This window comes from Papio anubis, chromosome 3 (genome assembly GCF_008728515.1).
Source record: "Papio anubis isolate 15944 chromosome 3, Panubis1.0, whole genome shotgun sequence".
Classification (NCBI taxonomy): domain Eukaryota; kingdom Metazoa; phylum Chordata; class Mammalia; order Primates; family Cercopithecidae; genus Papio; species Papio anubis.
Genome location: NC_044978.1, coordinates 100,150,904 through 100,166,089, shown reverse-complemented (window position 1 = coordinate 100,166,089; position 15,186 = coordinate 100,150,904). Strand labels below are relative to the sequence as shown.

The 15,186-nt window shown below is 36.9% G+C and overlaps 1 protein-coding gene across 3 annotated transcripts in view; it reads right to left on the bottom strand.

Annotated features, from left to right (window-relative positions):
* The window catches only part of CEP135 (centrosomal protein 135), a 109,176-nt gene that overhangs the window by 55,217 nt on the left and 38,773 nt on the right, over window positions 1-15,186 (bottom strand). For all 3 annotated transcript variants that reach the window (XM_031664465.1, XM_031664464.1, XM_031664466.1), the window contains 5 exons: window positions 13,070-13,198; window positions 11,451-11,666; window positions 8,158-8,223; window positions 5,867-6,005; window positions 2,233-2,456 (listed from right to left, as the gene is read on the bottom strand). In XM_031664465.1, coding sequence (XP_031520325.1) covers window positions 2,233-2,456; window positions 5,867-6,005; window positions 8,158-8,223; window positions 11,451-11,666; window positions 13,070-13,198 — 774 coding nt within the window. The remainder of the gene's footprint in view (window positions 1-2,232; window positions 2,457-5,866; window positions 6,006-8,157; window positions 8,224-11,450; window positions 11,667-13,069; window positions 13,199-15,186) is intronic.

Below are 15,186 nucleotides of genomic sequence, written 5' to 3'. Positions count from 1 at the left end.
TACTTGGGAGGCTGAGGGAAGAGGATTACTTCAGCCCAGGAGTTCAAGGTTACAGTGAGCTACGATTGCACTACTGCACTCCAGCCTGAGGGACAGAGTGAGACTTTCTCTCAAACAAAAACAAAATAATCTTCCAGAAAGAGGCAGTCTGTACAGAGTCTAGAAAAGGAGAGCTCAATAAATAAAGATTTGACAATCTATTTTTATTACTATTTAGGTGTCAGCTTAAATGTCACTTTCTCCAAGGAATTCCTTCAGATTCTTCAATCTAATTTGGATCTCCTCTATATATTCTTAAAATATTTTGAACTTTTTCTGTACTTTCTTCATAAACACATTATAAATGAGGTTATAAGGTTATTTACACGATTGTGCGTTTAATGTGTATCTATCTGTACTACTAAAATTTAAGCTCTATGAGGGCCACAGTAGGAACCTGGTCTTTTTAATTATGTCTTCAGTGTCTAGTATGGTACCCAGTAAAACATGAGTTCCCTGAACATTTACTGACTGACTTTCCTAAGCAGAAACTCTCCTCTTCTTTAAATATATCTGGTGTACATATTTGTTAGTGTTAATGTATAATTGTGAATAACGCCCTTTCACTACTCCATTGTCCCCTAAACACACACATGCACATGCACACATATGCACAATGCTGAAGGCTGTAAGGGCAGGAACTGTCTTCTTCATCTCTGTATTCTATGCCTCATTCAGAGCAGGCACTCAGTATTTATCTTCTGAAGTGACCCTAACTTTCTACCAGAACTGATTTGCTTTGAACCAGCAAATAATAAGGAAATAAACCATTCACCGGTAACTAGGTGTTATGCTGGGTCCTTATACAAATTATTGCATGATCAATTAACGAGCTATTGTGTTGAATGGTGACCAGTTAATAATAATGTATTGTATACTTCAAAATTGCTAAAAGAATAGATTAACATTCTCAGCACAAAAAAGTAGTAAGTTGGTGAGGAAACAGACATGTTAACTGCTTTGACTGAATCTTTCTATAATGTATACATAGATCAAAACATCCAACTATACTCTATAAATATGCATACTATTTGTCAATTAAAAATAAGACCAACAAATTAGCTCAATTAATCTTCATGAGAAACTGTAGTCTCGTTGTGTTGACCAGACTGGTCTCGAACTCCTGGCCTCAAGTGATCTTCCCACCTTGGCTTCCCAAAGTGCTGGAATTACAGGTGTGAGCCACCCCACCTGGCCTTATTCTTATAATAGATAACATAGTATAGTGTTTATACTGACAACTGTAAATCAAAATTCAGCCATTAGCCTATGAGGTTAAAAAATGAAGTCTAATCAGAAGACAAAACTGTTTGACAATGGACACAAGATCTTCAGGAAAAACATGACAAAATTAGTAAATTTGGTCAAGTCTGAAATAAAATGTTTTGAGTTTTAATGAGTACTCCCCACTCCCAGACTTCCCCTAATTTTACCTAGTGTAAAGTCACATAAGCCTTCAAGACTCCTGAACTCCAAAGCTTAAAAGAAGAAAAATCTGAAGAACTCAAATGATACTCATAAAACACTAAAAATAATTGAGACCTAAAATAGAGACACATGATTTTAATCTCTCATGAATCATGGTCAACTTTAAATACATACAATGGGAGATGCAATTAGAAAATGACATAAAGTGAACATCTTTGGATCATCAGCTTACAAATATGGTTGTGGTGGACAAACAAAACAACTTGCCCAGCAATCACTTGCCATTTCTATCTATCTCCCATAGCATGGTTAATAGAGAAGATGCTTGGTCAGTAGAATGTGACAGACTTTCCTAACTGGTCCAAGGCTAGAAATGACATGAAACCATGCTGTCTGCCATGCATACAAAGCTAACTCTGCCATGAAAGAGAAAATGCAGCTGATACAGAAAGTAAATTCTAAAAAGAGAGGGAATGTCTAATAGGAGTCCTGGAAGCCCAGGTGCCATTACACTTCTATAACTCAGCTATTCAACCTTCCCGCTAATTTCCAGTCATCTATATGTTATAGTTTGTTCTTAAGTAATTTTCCTAATTAATGCAGTGTTCCTATAGTACAGGCCATAAAATAAAACAAAAATCAAAATCAGGATTTTTTCAAAGCACGTATGAATAAAGTTATATTTAATATAATAATAAACCAGAACAATTTATTCATAAAGATACTTTTCTGGCCTTATCACTTACTCTTATAAAGGGACATTACCTTTTCTGGTGTTCTAAACATTGAATTTTTTTCACGTGCACCATAATTTGTAGAGCAAGATCTTCGCTGTATTATATGTTGGAGTCTCTCTAGCTCTTTCTTATAATAATCTCGTTCTTCTTCTATACCTTTCAGAAATGTATCTAAACGAGAAGGTGACCTGTCTCGACGTTTTATTCCATGTTCTAGTCTCATCCTCTCAACTTCCAGAGTAAGTTCTCTTTCTGCAAATTAAAGTGGTTAACTCTTAAAATAATGTTGCATACGTAATGTTGATTAGTCAAGTAAATTATATTAATAACTTTTAGAAAGAAAGCCACTAGAAATCATGAACTGTTCTAAATAACACCTGTAAGTACCAAATCTATTGAAGAGGTAAATATTGAGAGGAAAAAAGGAAAAAAAAGCAAAAATTAAAAGTTTAAATAAAGTCCAATAGGTCCAAGTCCCCTGCTTTTGTCTTATTATAAGATGGGTACTATTCAGTACTACAAAATAAAGCAATAAATTACCACATAGTACTTTCCCAGGACCTGAAAATGCACTAAAAGAAAATATATCTATAAACAACCATAACATGCACAAACTTAACATTAAGCTTGAATTTAATACAGTATACACATATACAAAGAGAGCAAAATAACTCAAATAAATATAATTATTAGCTGTTACCATAGAAATTGCCTCTTCATGAGTCAAAAGTAACCAAATACTGGCAATTTCATATAGTTGAACCTAATTTAATTTATGTTCATTACAACTCTTGAGGCATGCAATGATTTTCCTGATGTATTTTGATTTACTCTCATCTCTTCTTTCATTCGTTCAACAGATATGTATTAAGCATTTACTGTATACCCAGCACCAGCTAAGGATACAGTATAAAAAAACATAGCCAAGGCTGAACAACTATTCTAATTGTAGTAGGATAAAAGTTACAAAAGGATAGTGTACAATGCAAACTAGAGGATGAATTGGCAAATTTGCCCCAAGAAGGAATGACCAGAGAAGTAAGAAGAAAGTAGGAGAGTGGGAAAGAATGGGCAACTGGGTTAAATGCAGTCAAATAAGCAAATGGATGAAAAGCAGCCACTGCATTTAGCACAACAGAGGTGAATGACTTTAACAAGAGCAGTTTTGTTGAAGGGGTGGCAACAGAAGCCAACTGGAGTGGACTGAGGAGCTAAGGGGTAGTGGATGATCAAGCAGAACAGCAAGTATGGATGACCTTTCAAGATGCTGATGCTATGAAGAGAAGAAATGAATGGCTGCATAGGAATGGGTCAAAGTTTTTGTATTGGAATGGGTGAAGAGTAAGCATGTTTGAATGCCAATGCGAAAAAATAGTACAAAGATTAAAATTATGGAGAGGAGATCACTAATTTGCAAGGCTTTTAAAATTAGAGAAGTTAGGGCCCACAGAATAGATGGAGCCACTGGTCCTTCATAAGAGGGACATTCTTGCATTGAACAGGAAGGAACAAGATGCACAGGTTTTTAATCTGAGGCCAGAAGACTGAGTGAATCCCTGCCATGGCTTCCCTTCTCTAGGAAAACCGGAGGTAGGATCATCCACTCAGGATGAAGGTGGGAAATGGGACTCACGGGTTTATTGACAGTGCAAAACATTTTAAATATCCCCCGTGGAGAATGGAAGATCAAACTCTAAGAGAAAAAGGGTAAGATTTCCATACAGAGCTGAGCAGCCTGCTGAGGTTCAGGACCATCTAATTTGCCGCACTCTCAATGTGCCTGGTGCACACTCAAACAGCTGACCATGTGTAAAAGTGTAGAAGGCAAATTGTTTGGCTCATCCATGGCTGGGTATCTGGCAGGGGGATGCACCCAAAACACAGGGAAACAAGAGAGTTTGAGACAGCTGAAAGATTACGCTGAAATGATGGGCCACACATAGCTATCAAAAGAAATATAAACTTTTTTTAAAAAATTTTTTGAGATGGAATTTCACTATTTTTCCCCAGGCTGGAATACAATGGTGCGATCCTGGCTCACTGCAACCTCCGCCTCCAGGTTCAAGTGATTCTCCTGCCTCAGCCTCCTGAGTAGCTGGGATTACAGGCACCCACCACCAGGCCCAGCTAATTTTTTTATTTTTAGTAGAGATGGGGTTTCTCCACATGGGTCAGGCTGGTCTTGAACTCCTGACCTCAGGTGATCTGCCCGCCTCAGCCTCCCAAAGTGCTGAGATTACAGGCATGAGCCACCGCACCCAGCCTATTTTAAATTTTTATACATGGTTCTAAGCACTTTAACATAACTAAGCACTTTAACATAAGCAGTTAACATAACTAAGCACTTTAACATAAGCAGTTATAACATAACTCATTTAATTATCACAACAACCTTTCAGGGTAGGTGTCATCATTAGCCCCATAGATAGGGAAACTGAGACACAGACAGCTTAAATAACATGCTCAAGTTACACAGCTAATAAGTAGAAAGGAGGTTAAATAGATTATCCACATGGGCCTAGGATAAAGACTCTTCTTAATACAGTACACTGGCTTCCTTTCACTTCCTAAGACACACAGTTTGATGGCACCAAGCTACTGCACTTGCCATTTCCTCTGCATAGAAAACTAGACCCCAGATCTTCATATTGCTGGTGTCTTGTCATTGAGCACTTCATTCAATCTCTAGCACATCCTCCCAATCTAATTTAATATCTCTTATCAACTAAAATTAACTTCTTCACTTATCTGCCACTAGTTTGTTTCCGTAACAAGAAAAAAGGCTCTGCAAGAGCAGGGCCCTTATGTATTTTGTTTGCCACTATATACCCCAGCACTCAAAAACAGGGCCTGGCACCCACACAGCAGATGATTCATAAACATTGGTCAAATTAATGAATGAATAAATTCTTTATTTTTTTTGGAGATGGAGTCTTATTCTGTCACCCAGGCTGGAGTGCAGTGGCACGATACAGTCTCACTGCAACCTCCGCTTCCGGGGTTAAAACGATTCTCTTGCCTCAGCCTCCCGAGTAGCTGGGATTACAGGCACGTGCCACCATGCCCAGTTAATTTTGTATTTTTAGTAGAGACGGGGTTTCACCATGTTAGCCAGGCTGATCTTGAACTCCCGACCTCAGGTGATCCACCTGCCTCAGCCTCCCAAAGTGCTGGCATTACAGGTGTGAGCCACCGCGCCCGGCCAAATGAATTCTTATGTTCTTTATGCCAAGTCATTTAGAACTGGTACCTGCAGAAAGTTAGCCTATTTCTATTTGTGTGTGTGTGTATGTGTATGTATTTTAAGATAATATAACTGCATTTCCTTGAAAAGATTCTGTACTTCAATTTTCCACTATCAAAATAGCCTTCCCTTTAGTCTTACTTAATTCTGTTATTAGTGTGTCTCAAAGGAGGACACATTTCTATTGCAAAATATTCAAGCAGGGTTCCCTGTATAAACTAGTCAAACATAAAAATTCTAAGGTCCTTGAGGGAGAGATTTCTACTGTATCTACAGTACCTACTATGGTTTCTGACTAATGGTAAGCACTCAACAAATATTTATTGAATGAATGAATGAATGATTATCTACTAAGAAAAACAATACATCAAGAGGAAATCACAATCATTTTTCAAGCTATCAAAATTTGACATCTTACCTGTAACTACAAAACTTTCAACTTTTTTGCTAAGTCTTTGCTTTTCTTGTTCAAGCTGATGAACAACAGTTTCAAGGTCTGATTTTACAAGGAGTTCATCACTCAGTCTCTCCTTTTCTTTATGGCATAAGTTCAACTCCTGCAAATTTTAATACTATAATTAAGACTTCTAACAACTTTATAAAATACTATCGCACTTAAAAGGAAAATAGATTTTTATAAGCATATTTATATAACAGCAATTTACATATATGTGTGTGTACATACACTTAATTAGTCAAATATAAGGTTTCAATTAAACTTAATTATCATTTGTGGCTGAAAGTACCATAAAACATGTATCAACAAAGTTTCTTTGTGGGTGGGAGAATTATTTTCTACTTAGTTTAGCATATTCTTATTTTTTTCTAAATGAATATGTATTTATATGATTAAAAAATATAAAACTTTTTCATGTTTAAGAAAGCAGTAGTAAGACAAAGTCTTCTAAGACCACCACATACAGTGTATCTATAACTATACTGGTTATTCTCTCAGCCTCATATGCACAACAAGGATAACAAGACCAGGACACTAAGGATTCACTGGCGAGGATGAATCTATGGTTACGAAGTACTTTACATGGTATCCAGCATGTCCACCACGGTAAGTACTTAAAAAATGTTAGCTATCAATATTATCATTCTTATCTTAAAAATACATAGAATCTTGCATTACTGGAAAAAATATTAATGGTAAGAAAGTAACTACGGCAACATCTTACTGTCAGCCAACACTACTAAAACTTGGTCACAGTTCTGAGACAAGTATTATTAATCACATCCAACATTTAGTGCACATACAACTAGCAGTGAACAAACGGCAAAAATCTCTTGCTCTCACGCTTCCTTTTTAATTGACCTATGCCACCAGGACACTGCAGCTAGACTGTATAAAAAGTATACATAATGAAAGAACTTGGAAATTAGTATTTACCTTTGTTTCCAATCTTAGAGAAAACTCTTCTAATTCAACAGGTTATTTTTTTAAATCCTCAATCATTTGGGTGACTACCCGGTTTCTACCTTATAAGCAAGACACTCCTTCTGCTAGTTCCAGACTATAGGACCATATGCTTTTCTGTATGCTATATTTAGGTTTCTGTTGGGATGATTACTTCCTTTGTTATTTGAAGACTACCAGAACAAGAAATGTGACCAGGAAAATGGTTTGTATTACCAAACAAAGCTATTAAAAGAGGACTGGGCTGGGTGCAGTGGCTCATGCCTGTAGTCCTAGCACTTTAGGAGACTGGGGCGGGAGAATCATTGGAGTTCAGGAGTTTGAGACCATCCTGGGCAACATAGCAAGACCTCATTTCTACTACAAAAAAAGAAAAAAAAAATGCTAGGCATGGTGGCACATGCCTGTAGTCTTAAACTACACAAAAGGCTGAGGTGGGAGGATCACTTGAGCACAGGGGGTCAAGGCTGCAGTGAGCTATGATCATGCCATTGCACTCCAGCCTAGGTGACAAGGGAAGACCCTGTCTCTAATAAATAAATAAATAAAAGAGGATGGAGTACCTTTTGTAATAATCAACAAATATTTTAAGTTAATCAACAAATATTTCAAGTAATTAACTTCTGGTTTTAATATTAGTCAACTCACAAGTCATAAGGTAGTTAAAAGAAGGTAAAATTTCTAACAGCTACCTACTATACATAAGATTAAGGAATTATAAAAATATAAACTTGCATGTCCATGCAGTGGAATATTACTCAGACATAAGAAGAAATGAAGTACTCATAAATGCTACCACATGCATGAACCTGGTAAACATTTTGCTTAGGAAAAGAATCCAGACACAAAATATATGATTCCCTTTATATGGAATGGCCAGAATAGACAAATCTACAGAAACAGAAAGTAGATCAGTGGTTGTCAGGAGCTAAGCAATAAAATAAACCATACATATTTTCTTTTCCTTTCTTTTTTTTTTTTAAAAGATGGAGTTTCGCTCTTGTTGCCCAGGCTGGAGTGCAATAGCGCAACCTTGACTCACTGCAACTTCTGCCTCCCAGGTTCAAGCAATTCTCCTGCCTCAGCCTCCCAAGTAGCTGGGATTACAGGCATGCGCCACCACACCCAGCTAAGTTTTGCATTTTTAGTAGAGACGGGGTTCACCATGTTGATCAGGCTGGATGGCCTCGAACTCCTGACCTTGGGTGATCCACACATCTCAGCCTCCCAGCCTCCCATAAAAATTTTCTTACTGAAAATGCTGGCAATTCAATGTGACGTCAACTTACCAGTTGAAGTTTTGCCATTGTTTCTTCAAGATCCTGCATTTCAGACAGCTTTCTTTTAATCTCTTTCTAGGAATAAAAAGCCTATTAGGTATATACTTAAAAGTCTAAGAATACTTATCACTAAGTCACATGCAAATAGATGAAGTAATTTTGCAAGTACTTCACATTCCCTCTTACCACTGAGATCTGAGGCTTCATCTCCATCCATTTCAATGAAGAGGCAAAATTGAGCTTCTCTTTAACCTTTTGGTATCCCGAAATGTTTACAGGAGCCTACTAGTAACATCTGAAGAAGGCAACTTGAACGTCTTGTAGGATCTTCCTTGGGCCTTAAATTTGGGGGCAATCCTATGGCATTGTCATTTCCTGATCTTCCTATCCTATTGGCTTTCTCCACACCTGCTTTTACCAACCTGGATCCTCTCTATAGAGAGCCGAATGCCAAGATCAAAATATTATGATCCAATAGGAATATTTTGTTGAGCCAACTTGTCATTTCTGAGCATTTGCAATGTGACATGGAAAGCTGTGTTTAGCATGCTGTGTGCACAAGGATAGAAGATGCAAAAGGTGGTGGAAAAAGACAGGGATGAGATACAGGAGTGTTGCAATGAAACTAAAACCACAAAAACAGAATTAAAACTGTGCTCATTATATCCTTTTTCAAGATTGTGTTGGTGGCCTGGGGTCCTTTGAGATTCCATACACATTTTAGAAAGTTTTTTCTATTTTTGCAAAAACAAACAAACAAACAAACAAAAACAAAAAAAAAACCACCACTGGGATTTTGATAGGGATTGCACTGATTTTGAGTTGCATGGACACTTTAACAATACTGAGTCTTCCAATCCATGGACACGGAATGTCTTTCTATTTATTTGTGTCTTCTTTAACTTCTTTAGCAATGCTGTATAGTTTTTCAAGTGTAACGGTTTTTCATCTCATTGGTTAAGTTTATTTCTAAGTATTTTATTCCTTTTGATGCTATTGCAGATGGGATTACTTTCTTAATTTCCTTTTTGGATAGTTTATTCTTAGTGTATAGAAAAACATCTGATTTTTGTGTGCTGATTTTCTACTCTGCAATTCTGCTGAATTAGTTTATTAGGTCTGATTTTTGTGGAATGTTGAAGGCTTTCTACATGTAAAATTATGTTATCTGTAAACAGAGATAATTTTACTCTTTCTTTGCAATTTGTATGCCTTTCCTTGCCTAACTGCTCTGGCTAGGACTTCTAGTACTATGTTGAGTAGTAGTGACAAGAGTGGGAATCCTTTCCTGTTCTTCATCTTAGAGGAAAAGCTTCCAGTTTTTTACCACTGAGTATGATTGTCTGCTGTGGGCCTTTCATACATGGTTTTTAAAATACTGAGGTAATTTCCTTTTATTCCACTAATTAGTAGAGGTGGCACTGTATAAAATCAATTCGGTGATGTAGAGCAGTGGTCTTCAAACTGAATTATACTTACTCCTGGGATAAAATGAACACTTTCCAAGTATTATATAAAACTATGGTATGCATATAGTTCTAAGGAATCAGCATCTGAATCCTTAATTTGCATATTCAGTGCTTCTTAAAAATGATCTACCTAATAACTTGTTTGTGGCCCGGCTACCATGTGAGTTCTGCATTCCTACCCTCCCTTTTATAGCTGCCTTTCTCTCAATGTTCAAAGAAGGGCATGTATCTCATTCATACCCCAATAGTGCACTGTCTCAAGATATAAAAAACTTTTAGAGTACCAGATCAAAAGATAATCTGAAATGTTGGGGCTGGCCAAAGGCTTTAAATAAGACACTATTTTCTCCTATTATCTCCCATTAAGAGATGTATTTCCAATACAATTTTACTTTTTTATTTCATAAATATCAACATTTGTGGTGTATTTGTCACTTTAACCCACTGATAATTAAAAATTGTAACGATAACACTATTTCAGATAAAAATGTTAACACATTGAACCTTAACAGTTACAGGAAATTTTTAAAAATAAAAAACTTTTGTTTTCCCATCAGATAGGCTGTCAGAAATTTTTTAAATAAAAAAAAATCATTCTTTTTAAATTTGTTCTTTTTATTGTACAGATGTATGATAGTGTGATCACGAAAAGGTTTTCAAGCATAAAACTGGTTGAAATAGGATAAAATTCTGTGGAAATTTCAAAGAGAAAGGATCATTCAGATTTTACTGGCTATAATTAAAAGAACAATGAAACAGTTTTATTTTAAGACATTGTATTTAAAATAGACTGGAAATATCACCCTTTCCATTTAAACTTAAAAGATGAAAAACGTTATTATAATTACCAACTTAAAAATGTGCAAGGACATACATAGTTTTAAAAACACTTTTAAAGAATTCTTGGTGGCCAGGCATGGCTGCTCATGCCTGTAATCTGAGCACTTAGGGAGGCTGAGGCAGGAGGATTGCTTAACCCAGGAGTTTGAGACGAACCTGGGCAACAGAGTGAGATCCCGTCTCTGCAAAAAATTAAAAAATTAGCTGGGCCTTGTGGCATGCACCTGCAGTCCCAGCTACTCAGGAGGCTGAGATGGGAGGATTGCTTGAGCCTGAGGAGGTTGAGGCTGCAGCAAGCTATGATTGTCCCACCACACTCCAGCCTGGGCAACGGAGCAAGACCATGTCTCAAAAACCACAAGCTGAGTGCAGTGGCTCACGCCTGTAATCCCAGAATTTTGGGAGGCTGAGGTGGATGGATCACCTGAGGTCAGGAGTTCAACCAGGCTGGCCCACATGGTGAAACCCCATCTGTACTAAAAGTACAAAAAAAAGTACAAAAATTAGCTGGGCATGGCGAGCACCTTAATTCCAGCTATTTGGAGGCTGAGGCAGGAGAACTGCTTGAACCTGGGAGACGGAGGTTGCAGTGAGCCGAGATCACACCACTGCACTCCAGCCTGGGAGACAGAGATTCTGTCTCAAAAAAAAAAAAAAAAAAGGATTATAGAGCAAAAATGACATAGAGGGGAAACTTCAAAAGCTCTCTCACAATGCACAAAGAGGCAGAGATAAAAATCTTGAAGGAAAACAAGTCCTTGGAGATCCATCCTAAGAATAGGTGTGCTTCAGAGAGACATTCAAACAACTAAAACAAATACAATCATTTACAGGTGTAAACAACACTTCAGAAAACCCTGCATTACCAAAGCAAAAAAACAAAAACAGACACACAAACCAAAAACCTGAATTGCAGATATCAAAAGGGCTCAAGCTCACTGTGTGTTGGAGAATTAATGAACACTCTCACAACCCACACATATCATTCATTACCTTTGCTTCCCCAAGTTCTTTATCAGCAGTCTCAAGCACTTCTTCTTTATGTCTTTCCAACTGCTGTGCTAACTGATCTATTTCAGTTAATTCTTGGCAGAGTTTTTCATTTTTGTTACTTAAATTAACAACTTCAGATGTCACCGTTTCCTTGGTTTCCATAAGCTCTCGTATACGCTTCTCCAGGTCTTTATTAGCTTGCTGAAGAAAGTCAACCTGAATTGGAGTTGTAATTTATGAGGTATATGAATTGGAAAATTATCCTAAACACTGACTTTCCAAATAATATTTCAAAAAACTGTATTTTAAAACTTCTTGAAGATTAAAACTACAGCTATTCTATATTTGCAAATTTATATTGTTATTTACAAAACTGACCATGTGAAGTGTAATGAAAGTACATATCCATTGGCTTTGATTTTCAAGCACAGAAAGGACAAGAAATTTGTGTGACGGGCGCCTGTAGTCCCAGCTACTCGGAAGGCTGAGGCAGGAGAATGGCGTGAACCCGGGAGGCGGAGCTTGCAGTGAGCTGAGATCCGGCCACTGCACTCCAGCCTGGGCGGCAGAGCGAGACTCCGTCTCAAAAAAAAAAAAAAAAAAAAAAAGAAATTTGTGTGAACTTTTTCCCAGTACAGAGTTCTATATGACAAGAATATCATGATGATAATAGAATGTGTTGTTTAATATAGTAGCCACTAGCAACTGCATGTGGCTACTGAACATCTGAAATGTGGCTAGTGTAAACTGAGATGTGCTATAACTATAAAATATACACAGGATTTCAAAGATAATACAAAGAAAAAAATAGGTATGTAAAAACATTACTGGTTGAAATGACAATATTTTGGACATATTGGGGTAAACACATTATTACAATTAATTTCACCTCTATTTTTTTAAATCGAGCTGCTACTAGAAAAATTTAAATTACATTTATGGCTCATATCATATTTGTATGGGACAGCACTCCTCTAGAGCTACTGTTGATATTTTTTACCTACTACATTCTGTTTGTAGCCCAAGCAGCTCTGTCATACCAAAATTTCTAAAGTTCATGTGTCATGCTATATGGAACTCTCCTGCTCTTTCAGCCTTAGGTCAAATGCATGCCAAAGGAATCCACTACGTAAGTAGCTAAAAGCTAGATATTTAATTTTTATATACATTTTTAATTTTTTAGGTTATAAAAGATATACTCACGAATTTTTTTTTTTTTAAAAGAGGAAACCATAAAGGAGAATATTCCACCACACAAAGATAAGCTTTGTTAGTATACTTTGGTACATTCTCTTTGTTTTCTCTTTCCAAGTCCATATATACATTTTCTTAAAAGCAAATTGACAATCATGTGCCCAGAGTTTATTCTCTTCCTTTAAATTGTTAATGTTATGGTGTATGTTAATTACTCCTCATTCAATAGTCTTTAGAAACATGATTTTTCAATAACTCCACCCTATTCCTGGATACTATGATTCTATCAAATTTTTCCCATTGCAAATAATACCTCAGTGAACAACTCCTGCCACTTTTACAAACCCGTAGACCATTATAAACATATAGTGTTTATTATAAACACCATTATATACACTCAGTGAAATAATTATAAAAGCCATTACCTGAATATTTAAATGAGCAATAAGCTTTTCATTGGTTTTATTTCTAGACTCCAGAGAGAGGACATCAGGGGACCTACCACCATCCAAAGCAACTGACAGTCGTTCTATCTCTCGTTCTCTTAGCTCAATCTGAAGATACAAAGACATGCTGTCATTTTAAAAAATCTGGTTTTCAGCCAAATGATTAACACTGAACAAACATTTATTTGGACATATTTTCTTTCGTCCCAATGTATACAAGAGATTAACACTTATATTTGTGTGATATATGCATAAATGCAGAACAAAAATAAATTATATAGAAAATGTCAACAGACATACTGTCAATATATCTTTCATATGTATTTTTACTACAGATTCTTCCTTATTTAATTTTTGTATTTTTTCCCTCTTTTAAGATTTAACAATGTTTATATAAAAACAAACTTGTTAGCAGATTACACACATGCTCAAGTACTAGAACTGAATCAAAACTACTTCAGTCCCTAGTAGAATAAATAAATGAGTGTAACACACTAAGAAAAGTAAGTTGCTACTGAACCTCAATATTAGAAAGAATAGGAAACTGGGGTGAATTTAATTATCTGTTATTTATGTAAGAATTTGGAAAAGCTCACACTTTCAAGCTTTGGCTTTCTTTTTTTTTTCTTCTTGAGACGGAGTTTCACTCTGTCACCCAGTCTGGAGTGCAGTGGCATGATCTCGGGTCACTGCAACCTCTGCCTCCCGGGTTCGAGCGATTCTCCTGCCTCAGCCTCCTGAGTAGCTGGGACTACAGGCATGTGCCACCATGCCTAGCTAATTTTTGTATTTTTAGTAGAGATGGGGTTTTACCATGTTGGCCAGGCTGGTGTTGAACTCCTGACCTTGGGTGATCTGCCCAAATCAGCCTCCTAAAGTGCTGGGATTGTAGGCGTGAGCCACTGCTCCTTGCCCAAGCTTTGGTCTTCTTAAAATAAATAAATAACCAAACACTCCAAACATACCAAAAAGTAACAACAATATGGAATGTTTGAGACAGCAGAAATAGCTTGGTATGACTGGATGTAATGTGCATGGGATCTAGTAGTTGGGGATGTCTGAAGAATTAGGATGAAACTAATTATGATTATCCTGCACTAAAGGATGAAATTGACAGGAATAAAAACAGAGGCAAGGAAACCTAATGCAGGAATGCATAAGAAACAATTAATGACTAAAATAAAACAGTGGTAGAGGATAGAACAGAAGAAATAAGTTTAAGAAGCACTTAGCCAGTAGAAATGACAGAACTTGGTGAGTGGTACGTGAAGGCAAAAGAAAGAGATCTAGAAAGACTACAGAATGTGCAGTTGGGCAAACGTTGATGCTACCAACCAAAGTAGAGAATATAGGAGTTGAAACCAGAAGAGAACAAGTCCAGTACAAGGCATATGAGTACAAAAAGACTACATTCAAGTGGAAATGCCCAGTGTGAAGGTGGGTATATGGGTGTGGAGTTCAGCAGAGAAGTTTGAGCCAGAGAGAGATGGAGGAGTCATCAACACACAGGCAATATTTTAAACCAAGAGAGCGATGAGGACACTTGAGAAAAGATACGGAAGAGAAGAAGGGTCAAAGACAGAATTCAGGAAAACAGTAATATTTCAGGGAGTGGACAGGTGAAACAAAGCAAAAAAAAAAAAATTATAATAGGCTTAAAAAAAAGAAAACTGGAAAAAAATGAAGTCATGGAAAAGTTTCAAAGAGCAATTATCAATACTACCAACTACCACAGAGTAGGTCAAGAAAATAGACTCTTAAGTATCCTTTTGGATCTAGCAATTAATGTTACTGATATAATTAACTAGACTAGTTCACGTAGTGAGTGCAGAAGACAGACTACAATAGGTTAAGGAGTGAGCAGGAGGTGGAGAAGCAGAGACAGAAATGGAGCTATCAAGTAAGACAGTCTTTGGAGAAGTATGCATAGAGAGGGAGAAGGAATCCTCAAGAGGAAGAGGTAGTTAAAAGAGTTTTTTGGCTGGGCGCGGTGGCTCACACCTGTAATCCCAGCACTTTGGGAGGCCGAGGTGGGAGGATCATGAGGTCAGGAGATCGATACCATTCTGGCTAACACGGTGAAACCCCGTCTCTAC